Raw genomic sequence first — 19,013 nt, 5'->3', positions numbered from 1 at the left:
GCCGAGCTCTCGGTAGGGCTCGAGGGTGGGCCGCCGCTGGACCCCGTGCGCGCGCCCGCCACCAACTTTCCCTCCAGACTCCCGCGAAGGGGCGGCGCGCTCCGCCCCCGCCCTGGGCCGCGCACGTCCGCGCTCGGCGGCGCGCACGCCTGCGGGAGCCCTCTCCAGGCAACCTAGTGCTGATCGCCGGTGCCGGCGCGGCTGCTCCCCGCCCTCGCGCGAGCCGAGGCTCGAGAGCAGCCCCCTCCCCGGCCCGGGAGCCCCCCGCCCCCTCCCCGGCCGGCCCCGGGGCATGAGCAGCGATGGCCGGCTGCAGCCCTGAGGAGAAAACTTACCGGCGCTTCCTGGAGCTCTTCCTGGGCGAGTTTCGCGGACCGTGTGGCGGCGGCGAGCCCGAGCCGGAACCCGAACCCGAGTTGGAGCCGGAGCCGGAGCTGCTCGCGGCGGGAGCGGCGGAGGCTGCGGGCGAGGACCGCGGCGAGGAGGCGGCGGCGCCGGCCGCGCCGGAGGAGGGCGAGCGGGAGCAGGACCTGGAGCCCGAGGCGGCGGCGGCGGCGGCGGCGGCGGGCGCGGAGGAGGCGGCGGCCCCGGGCCGGGCGCCCGCGTCGCCGCCGCCGCAGTCCCCGCTGCCGCCGCTGCCCCCGCTGCCGCGGCCGCTGTCGGAGCGCATCACCCGCGAGGAGGCGGAGGGCGAGAGCCTGGACCTGTGCCTGCAGCAGCTCTACAAATAGTTAAGTAGCGGGGCCCGCGGGGAGGGCCCGGCCGCGCCCGCCGCCCGCCGCCCGCCGCCCGCCGCCGCGCCCCGGGTCTGCGGCGCCCTCTCCCCCGGCCCGTCCTTCCTCCCGCCCGCGTCCGCCTCTCCCCGCGCGGGTCCCGCGTCGCCGGGCGGCGGCGAGGCGCCCTCCCGCCCGGCGCTGAGCGGAGCCTGCTCGGGCCGCGCGGCCCGGGGCGTCGGTGCCGCGGGGTCGAGGCCGGCGGAGGCGGGCAGGCTCCCCGTCCTGCGCCCGGCGCGGAACGCGCGCCGGAGCCCAGGGCCTTGGTTTAAGGGAATTCGGCGATGGAGGGAGTGGGGAAGGAACTCGGAGGGAAGGGCTGGCAAAATTTACAAGCCAGCCTTCAAAGGACAAGCACGGAGTCATAACTCGTTAAAGTGGAAGAGTCAGACCGGTTTGATAAAATTCCCATTAGGTGCGGTATTTTCAGTCTATTGTGTAGATGAGGTCAAGGGGGGAGAGAAAGCAGATGGCTCAGTTATACGGATGAAAGCCTAAAATAGAAAGGTCAAGGCTTTGCCTTTCATCCCGGTTCTCGTTTTCATGGGATTGAAATAGAAAGTTTACCATTGCGTTTCTTTTGGAATTGTTCTGAAATAATGACAGAGGCGACGGCTAAGAAATCTGTGGAAACATTGGTAAGCCTGAGAGTCTTTGGCCACTCACCTGAGAGTTGTGATGAAAGGCGTTAGTTACTCTGGTCCCCCAAAAAGTTTACTGTTGCAAGATTCATTCCACTTAAATTCAAACTCATTCCTTGGATTTTTCCAAAAGGACCTCGAAAATAAAGCTGTTTTGTCATCATACAACAATCTAATAGACACCTGATCAAGTTATTTTTACCTGTTAAAGCATCATCTTATCTGTAGAGAAAAATCACTCAAGATACCTGCTGTAGAAGTGAACTGTATTGATGTCTTACATTTTATAAGCCATTTAAAATTTAATTTTAAAATATTTTTGTTTTATGGTTTTGATTCAGTTCCCAAGGTAATACATGCTTTTTTTGAAAATGTAAAAAGTAAAATGGAATGCAATATTACCACTCAGAGATAGACAGTATTAATATTTTAGAACATTTCTTTTTAGTGTTTGTTAAAGTATCTTTAAGATCCCTAATAGGTTAAAAAAAAACCCTCATAGTTTTAAAAGTATACTTTAACCCTTTTAATTTATTTTATTTCTAAAAGAAAATCATGTGACATATTCAAGAATCAATACTGGAAGACAGGGTAGGGATAGTTCATTTTTCGGTTCAAGCATTTCATTTTACAGATGAGAAAACTATAGAACCAGATTCAGAAATGACAGAAATATATCGAAATTCTTCTAACACATTTTAATGTAATGACTGAACCTCTAAATTCTCCCTGACGTATTCGTAATGTTGATTTCTTAAATTTCCTAGGAAATACTTTTAAATAATTCTGATTAGGGATATGTTGGCATTGCTTATTTGAAGAAGGTTAGGGTTTTTTTTTCAAAATATTTTCTCAAATATCAGCCCACCTGGTTTATTTTGGAAATACTTAACAATCTTTAAAACCTGTCATGTCAGAAAAAAACAGAAAACCTGTCATGTCAGTCAAATGGTGCTAAAATTCATAAATGAAGAAATGAAGTTACCTGAATTATATATTAACTAATTTGATAGTCGGTAGGAACAAATATCAGAAGAAAATAGCATGCCTTTATACCAGTTTCCTAAGTGTCAAGTGTCTTTTTCAAGTATCAGTATTTTAACAAGACACAGTATAAAGTTGCTAAACAGACCAAGGTTCTCTGAAGAAAAAGAACACTGTTTTCAATACTATTTTATGTATTCGCTGGCTGAAATTTTACTCTTTCAAAAAAAGTATTGTAATGACATTTTTCTCAGTATTTTGCTTCTCTCAAAACAGTTTTAGAATAGGAACAGCAGTTTTAGAATAGGAAGAAAGAATGTATCATTCTTCATTTTGGTAAACTCAAGGCTCGGGACTAGCTTGACAATAAGAAGTTAGTTAGATTAAAAAGCAACAAGGTTTAAATGGACAAAATACAGAGTTATAATTAGCAACTTAAGTTTTTCAGAGCATATTTAGGATAAACTTTTTGCCTTTGGGCTTCAAACTGAGGAATATGTACTTATTAGATATTCCTTTGTGAGACTAGATAAAAACAACATGTAACATTTCAAAAGAAAAATAATAATTCAAAACTGTCAAAAAATTCCCTCGGATGAAGAAGACCTCTGTTGTGGATTATAATTACCTTTTTAATAGAACCATTTAAACAGTTTTGCTTCAATTTATTAAACCTCAAGAATCAACAGTAAATTCATGCTACACTTTAGAACTATTTTACTAAATGCACAATTATTAGTCTACTACTTCTCAATAAAAAATTCTAGTGATTTGGAACCTTCAACAGCTAGTATAAAAATGACCTATGTTTTATTACATTCTCTAAACATAAATGCCTTCCTCCCCCCCCAAGAGATTAAAATACATTTTTTCTAAGGACTTGTTAGGATTTCTGAGGTTAATGGGAAAACCTCTGAAAGGGGGAGGGCGAGATATTTTATAGCTTTGAAATTATTTGCAAATTTAAAAAATTATAACTTACAGCAGATGTGAATATGAGGCTACTTATGGAGGTTGCATGAGTCAATCATGAGGTTTTTAAAATTTCTCTATACTGGGGATAAATCTTACTTGTTTTAATTCCAAAGAAACAAATACTCTGAAGTCTTCATTAGAGCTGTATGTCATCACATTTTCAGAGCAGTTCTTTCCTTGGTTATTCAGTGAGTCTGGGTTCAACTTCCCCAGGGGAATACAGAAATCCCAGCAGCCTGGTAGTGTTAAGTAGTTCCAGTGATTTTCAGTAGTGATGAGGGTGGGCATTTTAAAAATGGCTTGGGAAAAAAAATCTTTAGTTATAGACACTAATACTTCAGATAGATTCACGTCATTGGAATGATTCAGAAAAATCATTGAACTTTGTTTCACACATATAATGGAAAAATATGTAGTTGCAAATTATTTAAAGCCACTCATTAAAAATTATACCTTTTTTCTTATTAAAAAATAATAAGTGTTCACTATAATGAGGGCAGAAAATTTACAGAAGGAAAAAGAAGAAAATCAACATCTACACTTCAGTGTTAACTATACTTCCCAGGCTTTTCTCCTATCTTTTATACTGCTTCTGCTACTCTGTGAGCTTGTAATATTCTGCCCATCCCTTTTGTCCTAGGCCATCTTCTTAGTCTGGTTGACTTACTTGTCCCTAGTCAATATCAATCTCTCCCAAGACTTTAGTTATTGTAGTTATGCTAATGATGCTAATGATTCCCAGCTCTAGCTCCATTCCTGCTAATTGAACAGCTCCACCTGGATGTCTAATGGGCTCCTCAAATTAAATTTTTCCAAAACTGGATTCAATTTTCCAACCTCCTCTACCTCCCTAAAACAAATAAAAAACACAAAACCTGAATCTCTTACTAGTGAATCCATCCCTGATTCCTCCTCCTTTCATCCCTCACATTGAGTCGACAAGTTCAGTTCATTCTTCCTAGTAAATATCTCATAAATATGTCTTTCCCTCTATTCCCACTGTCACTACAATCTCTTGTTAGTCTTTCTCTTTTCCTGTATATTTTTCATAGTTTAGCCAAAGTGATTCCTCTAGAATCTAGATTATCTAGTTTGTTTTGTTGTTATCCCTTGCTTAAACATTTTTATCTCATTGCCTGTTCCTCCCTTGCTACCACATAAAGTCCAAACAAGGCTTTATTATCTTACCTTGTCAGTGTTATCTCTCAGTCAGTGACTGGTCTCAGTCACCCCAACCCACCTCTTTACCTCTAGAAACTATACCAGAGCTATACTAGACTAGTAATATCTTAGTTTGAGTACGCTGTGCTCTCTTTCATCTCTATACCTTTACTCATAATGTACTATTTTTTTTCTTTTTTTTTTATTTTATTTTATTTTATTTTTTATTCATTTTTTTTAAAATTTTTTTATTTTTTATTGACTTTGTAATAATATTACATTAAAAATATATATGTGAGGTCCCATTCAACCCCATCCCCCACCCCCCCCTCTCCCCCCCCAACAACACTCGTTCCCATCATCATGACACATCCATTGGATTTGGTAAGTACATCTTTGGGCACCTCTGCACCTCATATACATTGGTTCACATCATAGCCCATACTCTCCCCCATTCCATCCAGTGGGCCCTGTGAGGATTTACAATGTCCGGTGATTCCCTCTGAAGTACCATCCAGGGCAGCTCCATGTCCCAAAGACGCCTCCACCTCTCATCTCTTCCTGCCTTTCCCCATACCCTTCGTCCACCATGTCCACTTTTCCCATTCCAATGCCACCTCTTCTATGTGGACATTGGATTGGTTGTGTCCATTGCACCTCTATGTCAAGAGGAGGGTCAGATTCCACCTGGATGCTGGATGCAATCCTCCCATTTTCAGTTGTAATCACTCTAGGCTCCATGGTGTGGTGGTTGTCCTTCTTCAACTCCATCTTAGCTGAGTGTGGTAAGTCCAATAAATCAGATTGTAGGTGCTGGAGTCTGTTGAGGCTCAGGATCTGGCTATCACATTGTCAGTCCAGAGATTCACATCCCCTAAATATATCTTAAACCCCAACATTAACTGCACCTCCAGCACATTGGCATGAAAGTCTTATGAAGGGAGATCCCATCTGAGTCCAGATTCATCACACATAAACACCATTTCCAAAGAGGGGCCATCTGCCCTGGTAGTTAACCCCATCGGCCATGACCATAACTCCCGTGGGTCTCTTTAGCCCTCAAAGGAACCAATATCTGGGGGTTGTATCTGCTTTATCTGTCTCTCTGACTCTGCTCAGTTGTGCATGAGGGCAAACCTTCCGCCAGCCTCCAGACTCTTTTTTAGAAACTCGTAGCCATATAAACTCATTTCTCCTTTCCATTTCCCCCTTACTTTAGGTCAAACAGCATTTTAAAGTCATGGTATTTTATGTAGACATGGATATTCTGCTGATCCGCATTGAACCTTCCGTATAAGGTCATTTTCCAGTTGCATCATCAGTTGGTAGTTGATAGTGGTCCCTCGTTGCCAGGGAGGCTCATCCCCGGGTGTCATGTCCCACGCTGGGGGGAAGGCATTGCATTTACATGCTGAGTTTGGCTTCGAGACTGGCCACATTTGAGTAACATGAAGGCTGACAGGAGGAAATTCCCAGGCACAAAGTTGTTCTAGGCCTTGTTCTTATTTTGGGTTTATCAGCTCACAAGCATAGTCATTAGCATCAGGGGCTCACTGTTGAACCCTCACTCCCTCCCGGTCCCCGCCACTGTACCTGGGAGACTGTCGCTGCTCCCCTAGGGACCACGACAGAGCACCACTGGCCAGGAACCCAGTACCCCCCCTACTGTGGTTTTTAATTGTTGCCACTATGAGTATATCCAAACATTACCATGCACCCTGGACATATGTTCTGTACAGCTCCCTGTCAGCCATATATCACCTGTCATTGGTACCCCATACCAGTATCCCTCCATTGCCATTCATAATGTACTATTATTTCTACATGGGCCCTCACCTCCCTGCCCTCCTCAGTCTAAACACTTACTCAATTTTTAGGTCTCCATTTAAAATACTTCCCTTGGGTAGCCTTTGCTCACAATCCCATACTCACAATGAGTTAGGTACCCTTTCCATATGCCCCCCCAGAATGTCCTATGCTCATTGCTCTTTTTTTTTTTTAAGATTTATTTCTCACCCCCCCCCCCCGCCCCCCGGTTGTCTGTTCTCTGTGTCTATTTGCTGCATCTTCTTTGTCCACTTCTGTTGTTGTCAGCTGCGCGAGAATCTGTGTTTCTTTTTGTTGCGTCATCTTGTTGTGTCAGCTCTCCGTGTGTGTGGTGCCGTTCCTGGGCAGGTTGCACTTTCATGCTGGGCGGCTCTCCTTACCGGGCACACTCCTTGTGCGTGGGGCTCCCCTACCCGGGAGACACCCCTGTGTGGCACGGCACTCCTTGTGTGCATCAGCACTGTGCATGGGCCAGCTCCACACGGGTCAAGGAGGCCCAGGGTTTGAACTGCAGACCTTCCATGTGTTAGACGGATGCCCTAACCATTGGGCCAAGTCCGCCGCCCTGCTCATTGCTTTTGTAGCACTTATTTCACTAATTTATTTTTTGTCACCAAATATTTACATTTTTTCATTTTCCTTCAAAGTGAAGGAAGAAAATACTAAGTTATTTGTATATAAAATATGAAAATAAGTGCTGTTAATATTTGATATAGTGATTGAGATTGGCAAATTGCTCTGTAAGCCAACTGGGTATATGTAAAATATGGTAAATGAGGTATCCCAAGGGAATACAAGCTCCAAAGCTCAGAGGCGTTGACAATGGCACCTTCCTTCCAACTTTCAGAACACTGCAAATTTGCCTGATTAAATGAGTTTGTGGATTATGTTACCTGGTTTTAACAAAGTTGTCCCTCACAAAATGGATAACTGGCTTTAAAAATTCTTATAAAGAAGTCATGGGCTAAACATAATGTTAATGATACAAGTGAAAACAAACAAAACTTAAGAGCATATACTTCTCCCATCCTTAGTTACATTAGAAAGTTAAAAAATAAAGATTGTGTAATCATATCTGATGAGAAATCACCAAAAATTGAGTTAACTAGATGATCCAAAATATGGATATGTATACCTTACTCAAAGAAAGACTGAAATATTACTCGAGAGCAGTCTGTGTATGTATGTATATATATCTTAGAAAGAAATAATACATACATTGGGAAAGTATATGCTCAAATTTCATAGGGTGCTTTGTAGGGGTTTAGAGGCAATTGCATTTGATTATTGGCTACTTGTTTGCCATCATATCCCTAGACCCTATAATACCAGGCACATATACAACACAATAAATCAAATATTTGTTGCTCAAATAAATGGGCTAAGAGATTTTTAAAAGATTTTGTTCTTAGTATTTTAACCTGCTTTTTAAATTTTTTTTCTATTACAACAGTTTTAAGTTTACAGGGAAGTCAAGCAGAAACTGCAGAGTCCTCCCCTCCCCGCAACATACACACAGTATTCTCCATTATTAACACTTCGCATTAGTATGGTACATTTGTTACAATTGATGAAACAATAGTATTGTAATTATTAACTATAGACAGTAGTTTACATTAGGGTTCACAGTTTCTAAGGTTTTTTTAAAAATTTTGTTCCAGTAACATGTATTTAACCTATAGTTTCCCCTTTTAACCACATTCAAATATACAATTTAGTGGTATTAATTAAAATCACAATATTGTGCTGCCATCACCACCACCCATTACCAAAACTTTTTCATCATTCCAACAGAAAATCTTTACCAGTTAAGCGTTAACTTTGCATTCCTTACTCCTACCCCTGGCTCTAGTAAATTTTATTCTAGTTTCTGACTCTATGAAATTTGCATATTCTAATTATTCCATATTCAGTTGATCATACAACATTTGTCCTTTTGTGTTTGGCACATATACAATATGTGATAAGTATTTGTTGATCAAATGAATGATCTAAGATTTTTTTTTTTTAGATTTATTTTTTTATTTTATTTAATTCCCCTCCCCTCCCCCGGTTGTCTGTTTTCTGTGTCTTTTTGCTGCGTCTTGTTTCTTTGTCCGCTTCTGTTGTCGTCAGCGGCACGGGAAGTGTGGGCGGCGCCATTCCTCGGCAGGCTGCTCCCTCCTTCACGCTGGGCGGCTCTCCTTATGGGTGCACTCCTTGCGCGTGGGGCTCCCCTACGCGAGGGACACCCCTGTGTAGCAGGGCACTCCTTGCGCGCATCAGCACTGCGCATGGGCCAGCTCCACACGGGTCAAGGAGGCCCGGGGCTTGAACCGCGGGCCTCCCATGTGGTAGACGGACGCCCTAACCACTGGGCCAAAGTCCGTTTCCCTGATCTAAGATTTTTTAAAGATATTGTTCCTACTTTTTTTATTAGAGAAATTGTAGGTTTACAGGAAAAGTATGCATAAAATACAGATTTCTCATGTACCACCCTAATATTAACACCTTGCATTAGTGTGGTGCATTTGTTGCAATTCATGGAAGGACATTTTAAAAATTGTACTATGAATTATAGCCCATCATTTACAATAGGGTTTATTGGGTTAAAGCTTATATTCCAATTTTTTTCATATATTCCAGTAATGTCACTTTGAGCCTTTTCTTCTTCCTTGCTAGATTCCATCCAGGATCATGTATTGCATTTACTATCATTGTATCTTTTGCTACTGCTCCTTTCTTCTTTTTAATTGTGGGAACATATAAACAACATACATTTTCCCATCTAAAACACTTCTAGGCATACCATTCAGTAGGATTAATCATATCAACAGTATTGTGGTACCGTCACCACCTTCCATTACTAAAATTTTCTCATCTTCCCAAACAGACACCCTATGCCCATTGTACATTAACCCCCCATTTCCCCTTCCCCTGGCAATTTGTATTCTATTCTTTATGAGCTTACATATTCTTGGATATTTTCTTTGTAGTTAACATGGGCCTTGACTTTAACATCCTAAATATACAATAGTCTAGTTTGCTTTAATACCAACTTAACTTCAGTAGTATATACAAACTATATTCCTCTACCCTGCTGTCCCGCCCACCTTTATGTAGTTCTTGTCATAGATTGCATGCTTTTACATTTTGAGTCTAAAACCACTGATTTGTCATTGCATTTTATGCTCTTGTCTTTAAGATCCTTTAGGAAGTGAAAAGTGAAGTTACAAACCAAAATACTGGCATTTATATTTACTAATGTCATTACCCTTACTGGAGATATTTATTTGTTCATGTGGCTTTGACCTATTGTCTATTGTTTTTTTCCTTTCAACCTGTGGATTCTGTTTAAAATCTCTTATAGGCCAGCTAGGTGTGATGAACTCCCTCAGCTTTTGTTTATCTGGGAATGTCTTAACAGTTTTATTGAATATGGAATTCTTTAGTGGCAATTTTTTTTTGCTTTCAGAATTTTAAATATATCATCCCACTGCCTTCTTGCCTTCATGGTTTCTGATGAGAAATCATCACTTTTTCTTCTCAAGGCTTTCTTGTACATTACATGTTGCTTCTCTCTTGAGGCTTTCAGAATTCTCTTTACCTTTGGCATTTGAGAGTTTCATTATAACATGGCATAGTGTGGTTCTGTTTGGGTTTATCCTCTTCGGAGTTTCTTGAGCATCTTGAATGTGTATATTCATGCCTTTTACTAAATTTGGGAAGTTTTCTGTCATTATTTCTTTGAATATTTTCTCTGCCCCTTTCTCTCTTTTTTTTTTTTTCCAGTATTCCCACAATGTATATATTGGTATGCCATAGACTGTGTCTTCTTTTCTTCATTCTTTCTTGTTTCCATTCTTAAGACTGAATTATTTCAATTATATTGTCATCGTGTTCTCTGTTTCTTCTGCCAGCTCCAACCTGCTCTTGAACCCCTCTAGGGAATTTTAAATTTCTGTTACTGAGGTCTTTAGCTCTGGTGCCTTTTCATAATATCCATCTCTCTATTGATAGTCTCTTGGTGTTCATCTTTCATTTTCCTGATTTCCTTTAGCTCTTTGAGCATATTTATGACCATTCCTCCCCGCAAATGGCTCCCTCAACTGTTTGCTCATTATCTGCTCATCATTTTGTTTTGTTTTTTGCACATTGTCTGCTTGTTGTTTGTTTGTCATCTTTAGGAGGCACCAGGAACAGAACCTTCGACCTCCTGTGTGGAAGGCGGATGCTTATCTGCTTGAGCCACAACTACTTTAAAACTTGTTGTCCTGGTATGTTCCAGGTCTGGTCCTCCTCACTGATGGCTTCTAAAGCTTTAATCTTCTCCTTTGCCTGGACCATCTCTTCCTGTTTCTTTGTATTTTTGTGATATTTTGTTGAAATATTTCAATATTTTACTGGAATTTAGACTCTGAGACATCTATTCCTTAAGCCTAAATCAGCTAATATTATGATATAGCTTTCCTTGAATGCCAGGAACTAACCAAAAAAAAAAAAAAAAGCAGAAGAAGAAGAAGGAAAAAAGAAAACCTTAACTAGTCTTTGCTTCCTGACCTGTGCTCTCCTTCAGGGTTTATCCATACAGTGAACACAGAGACTAGCTCCAGGCCAAAGCACAGGAGCCTCCTTAATCCTTTCAGTGCCTGTGTCTTTTCTTGGACATATGTCAGTGACCCTAGGAATTTCCCTGTTTACACTGGTATAAATGTCTCTCTTCCCTAGGAAACAGTTTACTCATGGTCCTGAGGACTTCATGTATAGCCTACAGCCAGCAATCCCTTTCCAGGCAGCACAATCTGACTGCTCTCTCACAGTGTTCTGTAGGAGAATACTGTGAGCTGCCTTCTACTTGCATAGCAAGTTCTGGGATGGCGAGTCCCTCAAGCCACAACTGGACAGATTGGGCCAGACATATATGCTCCCATTATATGCTCAAGGATTACTCTGCTTTCTCTGGAACTGGAACCAGGGATCTGCTCTCTGCTGGCCAACTCCTTACCTAGCCTAGGTGGGGGAAGGTCCAGCCAGTGCACCACAAGATCTCACCACTTTTAAGTAGCTTTTTTCTTGATTTGTCACTTGTTCTGTTACTGTAGTCCTTTGACTGTTTCTGGAGCTTTGAGAAAGATGTTTCTACCAGTTCTTGCTGGTTGTTAAAAGCTTTTGTGGATGTTCAAAGCCCTGAAGTGTCTCACTCTGCCATCTTAGGTTTCTTGAGTATATATCTACAAGCGGAATTGTCAGCTTGTAATTCTGTACATTTTAAATATACTAGATACTGTAGATTGCTCTGTCCACCAGTACTGTATGAGAGGTTTGGTTTTTCCACATTCTTACCTGTATGTCTCAGGTTGTGCTTTTATACAGCTGTATGCCATCAGTGCCACTAAACTGTGTTGAAAAGAAGAGAATACTTATAGCTGACTGTGATCTTGATTTTAGGGTATTTTAGAAGAGGTTGTATCTAAAAGTCTAGATCAGCACTATCCAATAGAAATACAAGTCCCATATACAATTTAAAAGTTTTACTAGCCACAAAAAATGAAAAGAATCAGGTGAATTTAGTCTTAATATTCTTATTTAACCCAATATATTAAAGATATTATCATTTCAGCATATAATCAATATTTATAAATCATTGAGATATTTTCCATTTTTTTATACGTTTTCATAATCCTGTGCATATTTTATACTTAAAGCACATCTTAATTTAGATTATCAATTTAAAATATTTAATAGGCACATAGGACTATTAGCTACCATATTAAACAGTACAGATTTAGACTTTACATTAAATAATACAACAAAAAAATTATAACACAAATATGACATTTAATTTCAAAGTCATATTTGAAAGGGTTCTCTAATCTCCAAATGCATCTTTATTTAGGCTTTCTTCTTTCAAAGAATAGTAAGGTGAATTTATTTTTCCTAGATTTCTTTCTGTATTAGGGAATAATTTGATTTAGATTTATATTACTGAATTGCTGATTTTTCCTCCCAGCAATCCTGGTTGTCAGGTGAGGTAGAGGCATTATTAGCTTTCTATTCCTGCATTACAAATGACACAAAGTTAGGTGCCCCCCCCCCAAAAAAAATAATAACCACTCATCCATTATTTCGTAGTTCTATAGGTCTTGTCCAGGCAGGCTCATCTGGGTTTTCGGCTCAAGTCTCACAAGGCTGAAGTCAGTATGTCTGCCAGGGATATACTCTTATCTGGAAGCTCTGGAAATCTGCTTTCAAGCTCATTCTAGGTCCTTGTGGTTGTGGGTCTGAGGTCCCCATTTCCTTTCAGGCTATCAAATTTTGGGACTGCTTGTTGCAACTAGAGACACCCACATTCCTTCTGAATGGTCCCCTCCATCTTCAAATCAGCAACAGTACTTTGAATCTCTCTAGGTTCTCTTTCTTCTGTCGACAAAGAAAGCTCTCTATTTTTAAAAGCACACACAATTATATTAAATCAAGATCTACTAGATTTCAGATATTCTCCCTATCTTAAGGTCAACTGTGCTACATAACACAGTCATAGGAGTTCTATCTCATTAGTATTGATAGGTTCTGGAGATTTGAGTGGAGTATCTTTGGAGGCCAGTTTTAGACATTCTGCCTACCATAGGAGAGAAACAAGATGGAAGAAAATTTTAATTATTTTCTTTAGAGGTCTTTTAATTTCACATCTGAATGAATGAAAAATAAGCTGCCCATTTCATATTATCCCTGTTCCCATCATCTTGGTACAAGCTACCATCAGCTCTTACCTCAGCTACCTCTGAGCCCTTTTAACTGGTATTTCTGGTTCCATATTTCTCTCTCTTCAACAGTTTTCTATTCAGCAATAAGAGTGCTCTTTTAAAACTGGAAATAGCTCATGTTGCTTTTCTGCTTAAAACCCATCAAAGGCTTCAAATTATAATTGGGAGTTGTATTAGTCAGCCAAAGGTGTGCTAATACAAAGTACCAGAAATCTGTTGGCTTTTATAAAGGATATTTATTTGGGGTAGAAGCTTACAATCACAAGACCATAGAGTGAATTATTTCCCTCACCAAAGTCTGTTGCCAGACTTGTTGGAGCAAGATGGCTGCTGGTCTCTGCAAGGGTTCAGCCTTCCTTTTCCTTTTAAGGCGCCATAGTCCTAGCTTCTTCCGATCTCAGCTGTTGGCTGGCATAAGACACTTCCTGGGCTCGTCTCTTTCCAGGTTCAACTGTTCTGCTCTTTCCACAAGGCCAGCTGTAAACTCTCAGTCTCTCTCCCTGGGGCTCCAGCATCAAAAAACTAAGCTCTCCCCTCTGTAGTGTTGTTTTCTTTGTATCTCCACCCACCAAGGGGGCAGGGACTCAATGTCCTACTAATATGGCCAAATCAAAGCCCTATTCTTAATTTATTCAAGTAACAGTGAAAACTCTGAATTTAATACAATCAAAGGGTATCACACCCAGAGGAACAGACTAGTATACAAATAATCAACATTTCTTTTTGGAATTGATTAATAATATCAAAATGTCACAGGAGTTGATGAAGCCTCAGGGCCCTACCTAATGGCTCCAGGCTCCCTCATCTGGTCTCACCTTGATCAACCTCTGTTCTCACTCAGTTACTATGCTCAATCACTAGTGGTTTTGATTTAGTTTCCAGAACTTGCCATGTTCTTTACTGGTTTAGGGCTTGTGCATGTTTGTTTTCTTTGCCTAAGCAACTTAATCCCCTTCTCTCTACCTGCCCAACTTGACCCTTAGGTCTCATCTTAAATATCTCTTCCTCTTAGGGGTTGTCTTAGTTTGCCAGGTCTACTGTAACAAATACCACAGAATGGTTGGCTTAAACAACAGAAATTTGTTGTCTCACAAGTTTGAAGACCAGAAGTCCTAAATCAAGGTATTGACAATATCAAGCTTTTTTTCAAAGTCTGCAGAATTTTAATGGTTTGTTTGTTGGCAGTTCATAACTCAGTTTCTACCTCTATCACATGGCCATCTGCTCCTCTCTCTCCTACTTCTGTGTCCAAATTTCCCTGCTTATAAGAAGAATCCAGTCATATTGGACTAAGTCCGCCCTAATATAATTTGGCTTCTCCATAATTAATAACATCTTCAAAGATCCTGTTTACAAATGAGTTCACACCCATAGGACTGGGGGTTCGGACTTTAACATGTCTTTGTTGTGGACATCATTCAATATATAACAAAGGTCTTATCTTACATTTGGTCTAGATTAGGTTCTGCTTTTCTGCTTTCATAGCATCCTTTATTGTCTTTATATCCACTTACCATAATTTATACTTATCTATATGTTGTTTAATGTTTCTCCCCCAGACTGAGAGCAACAGATAATGTTTTGTTCACCTTCATGTACTCAAATCCTAGTACAGGTCATGGCCCATAGTAGGCAGTCAATAAATGTTTGTTGAATAAATGAATGAGTCTTCAACTTTTTTCCCTACTTCGTCTTATCTTGCTTCCTTTTTAGATTTCTATAGATCTATTCTAATCCCCTTCTCTCTCTCTTTATTATTTTCCTCCTCCACTCTCTTCTGAAGAAATAGGGAGAGAGAAAGAAAGAAAAGAAAACTATTCCTTTTTTCTCCACTTCAAGCTTGGCTTCCTATTTTATGTTTTGTTGGTGTGCTTATTTTGTTAATATTTTCAACTAGCTGCAGAAATACACACTTCTGCAATTAATACTCCATAGTTTTGCAAATGAAAATTTTCATGGATTTAAAAGACTGTTCTCTTGTAAATTCTTTGAGAATATTGTGAATAATTACATTTGAAGAAAAATACTGTAAAGAGAAGGATGAGGTAGATAAAAGATTAGTGTATTCTTAATTCATTGCATGTGTTTACCCTTCAGACTTTACATTCTAGTATGTAACTCTGAGGCAGACCAATCCATCACTTCATTAAAGAAAAAGAACCAAAAGACCAATCTACTGGTTAGAAATTGTTATCAAAGATAATTTTTTTCTGGTGACTTGATTCCATAATGACATACCAGATTATTACAGAAACATCTTCTAAAACAGGGGTTCTTAATAAGCTGGAATTTAAATTTTAAACAAACAAACATTCTTGTGGGGGATGTGTTGGTGCAGGTGTGATATATTTATTAAATAATTTACAGTATAGTTTGGACTTAGTAAGGGGTCTGTGGAACAAAAAAGGTTAAGAATCTCTGTTCCAAAGTTATTGTTTTTATGGATTAATGAACATGACCTGCTTCTAAAACAAGGCACAAGCTCTCTGACCTTTAACCCCTATTTAGTAATTTCTTATCTAATTTTTTTCTATTTTGTAAATCTAAATGTAAAAGCTAAAACAAAATTGCTGATTAATAAGGCTGTTTTGAGATGAATATTATGTTTTTGAGACGAATATCCACTTTTGCAAAAGAAGAACAAAGCTACAAAAAAATAAATTAAAATGCTCTAAGGTGATATATATATATATATAGTATTTATAAAATCATGTTGAGGTATGTGACTATTTATTCTTAGACAAACTAGAGAGCAAGAATGTTGTGAACATGTTCTTTATTAAACCTATACTTATGATAAATGGCTGTCATTAAATCAAACTGTCACTGGTTTTGTAGTAATAAGAATGACTTCTGAAGTTCTAGAATATGATTTCTGGTAACTATGGGTATTTGTTAGCTCATGAAGTCTTGGTTTAAGGCAGCTTATAAATACAGTCTAATCTATTACTTGGGAAGGGACGTGTCTTATTCACAATCTACTTACATGCAATCAGAGGAACAAAATATTTTTTGACTTCTCAAGCACATATGGAAAGTTTTTTTGTTTTTTGTTTTTAAGATTTATTTTGTTTCTCTCCCCTTCCCCCCATTGTCTGCTCTCTGTGTCCATTTGCTGTGTATTTTTCCATGTCCACTTACATTCTTGTCAGGCAGCACCGGGAATCTGTGTCTCTTTTTGTTGCGTCATCTTGGTGCATCAGCTCTCCATGTATGTGGCACCACTCTTGGGCGGGCTGTGCTTTTTTTTTCATGTGGGTGGCTCTCCTTGCAGGGTGCACTCCATGTGGGGCACCCCTACACAGGGGGCACCTCTGCTTGGCATGGCACTCCATGCACATGGCAGCACTGTGTGTGGGTCAGCTTACCACCCAGGCCAGGACGCTCTGAGTATCGAATCCAGGACCTCCTATATGGTAAGCAAACGCTCTATCAGTTGAGCCACATGCACTTCCCCACATATGGAAAGTTAACTGTGTATCTAGGAATAATTTTCAGTCTTTTAAACCAGATAAATACAATTTTGCGTTTTAAAAAGTGCCCTTTGCCAGGTATTCTCTAATCTTGATCGACAAATACAAATATCTTTCTATAAGACTTAGTTACAACAACATAAACCTATAGAAGGTCATAATTGTAAGTTGCGCATTTCTGTTGTTGCAACCACATTTATTGAGAGCTTGTTCAGGCATTGTTTTATGTTTTATTACTTCATTTAATCCTCACAAAAAACATGTGATATAAGTTCTCTTATTAGGCCATTTTGCACATGAGAAAGCTGAGTCTCAGAGAGTTTGAAGAACTTAGTCAAGTTTTTTTCACTGTCAGTGGCATCACTAGGACTTAAACCTAGGCATTCTGGCTTATGAGGTTATAGCTGAGAACGTCATTTTATGATTTTCATGCCACATATTGCAAACATATTCCTTACAGAGATGAATTTCAGTGAAGATCCATATGTAGAAATTATGGTTGACTTTTGACCACTGCCATTGCTTAGTTCAGGCTTTTATCACTTCTTACCTTGATTATTTTAGTAACCTCCCAACTAATTCCTTGTTACCATCTCATTTCCTCTAATCTAGTGTCAATGGATTTTCCATAAATATTGAACTTTAAAGATATCACATTATTTATTACTGCTGTGCCTTTGTAAATGCTGATTCTTCTGCATGGAATATCTATTTTCCTAGCTATAACTAACATCCTTTTATTTTGGCAGTGGAATGAGGGTGGGGCTTGATTTTTAGTTTATCTTCCACCAAAAAAGTTCCTCTCACTGATGTATTACCTATAAATAAAGAGTAATCTAAGGGCTTTGCACCAAATATTTCTCTCAACTCTTATCTCTAGTGAAAGAAAAGAAAACATAACAATAAGTAATGCTTATTAAAAATACAATATAAAACCCAGAAATTCTTTAACCATAGACTGAAAAAAACAGTTCAGGGAAGCGGACTTGGCCCAATGGATAGGGCATCCCCTGACCGCATGGGAGGTCATGGTTCAAACCACGGGCCTCCTTGACCCGTGTGGAGCTGGCCCATGAGGAGTGCTGATGGGCACAAGGAGTGCCCTGCCACGCAGGGGTGTCCCCCATGTAGGGGAGCCCAACGCACAAGGAGTGCACCCCGTAAGGAGAGCCACCCAGCGTGAAAGAAAGTGGAGCCTGCCCAAGAATGGTGCCGCACGCACGGAGAGCTGACACAACAAGATGACGCAACAAAAAGAAACACAGGGGAAGCAGACTTGGCCTAGTGGTTAGGGAGTCTGTCTACCACATGGGAGGTCCATGGTTCAAACCCCGGGACTCCTTGACCCATGTGGAGCTGGCCCATGCGCAGTGCTGATATGTGCAAGGAGTGCCATGCCACGTAGGGGTGTCCCCCGCCAAGGGAAGCCCCATGCGCAAGGAGTGCGCCCTGTAAGGAGAGCTGCCCAGTGTGAAAGAAAGTGCAGCCTGCCTAGGACTGGCGCTGCACACACGAAGAGCTGACACAACAAGATGATGCAACAAAGAGAAACACAGATTCCCATGCCGCTGACAACAACAAAAGCAGACAAAGAACACGCAGCAAATAGACACAGAGAACAGACAACTGTGGTGGGTGGGGGCAGGGGGGAAAAGAGAGAAATAAATAAAAATAAATCTTAAAAAAAAAAAAGAAACACAGATTCCTAGTGCCACTGATAAGGATAGAAATGGTCATAGAAGAACACACAATGAATGGAGAGCAGACAACTGGGGGGGGCGGGGAGAAGGGGAGAGAAATAAATAAAAAACTAAATATATCTTTAGAAAAACATAATAAAACAAAAAAACAGTTCATAACTTGGCATAGAGTTCACAGCAATGGCATATAACGATATTCATTTATTAAGATACCATTTAGTACTTGACTAATCCTGCAACCTATTTAAATTTTCAATTTCAGTATTAATTATTGAAGTAGCCAGAGTCACCTATTTTATATACATTTTTTATCCCTAATGTAGTAGACATCTACTCAACAAAATGTCTTTTTTGAAAAGAACAAACCCCTATCATTGGATCCATATGCTATGGCACAGTTTTGGAATCATTATCCTTGTAAAATCATTATTCTTTTATATAATGCATTGAAAAATGGCTTAAAGTAAAGCTTGTCCTTCAGAGCCAGAATTTCATTTTATTTATTAAACCTTCCAGTTTATGCTCAACAAATAATACTAAAATAAAATTATCTTTGACTATCAAGGAAGTGAGGAGGAAATAGGAAGAGTCATAACTTCTTCTAGTATAGGTCTATAAAAATATATTGAGGATTAAAGTATATTGAAGATGAAATTTAAAATAAAAGTATTCTCTCAGAATGAGGCCTCACAAATGACTAGGAAAAGTACCTAAAGGTTATATTCATACTCACACA

At 40.2% G+C, this 19,013-nt stretch overlaps 2 protein-coding genes across 2 annotated transcripts in view; one reads left to right on the top strand and one right to left on the bottom strand.

The window, feature by feature from the left end:
- Positions 1-559, bottom strand: part of TEX14 (testis expressed 14, intercellular bridge forming factor) — a 199,887-nt gene extending 199,328 nt beyond the window's left edge. Inside the window, exon 1 of the mRNA XM_058283898.2 lies at positions 336-559. The gene's annotated coding sequence lies outside the window, so the exon portion shown is untranslated. The remainder of the gene's footprint in view (positions 1-335) is intronic.
- The window catches only part of PPM1E (protein phosphatase, Mg2+/Mn2+ dependent 1E), a 271,450-nt gene continuing 252,658 nt past the window's right edge, over positions 222-19,013 (top strand). The window contains exon 1 of the mRNA XM_004485133.4: positions 222-730. Within this exon, the coding sequence (XP_004485190.2) occupies positions 303-730 (428 nt within the window). The 5' untranslated portion in view covers positions 222-302. The remainder of the gene's footprint in view (positions 731-19,013) is intronic.

Source organism: Dasypus novemcinctus, chromosome 21 (genome assembly GCF_030445035.2).
Source record: "Dasypus novemcinctus isolate mDasNov1 chromosome 21, mDasNov1.1.hap2, whole genome shotgun sequence".
NCBI lineage: Eukaryota > Metazoa > Chordata > Mammalia > Cingulata > Dasypodidae > Dasypus > Dasypus novemcinctus.
Note: the sequence above shows the minus strand (reverse complement) of the source record. Positions and strands in the feature narration are given on the sequence as shown.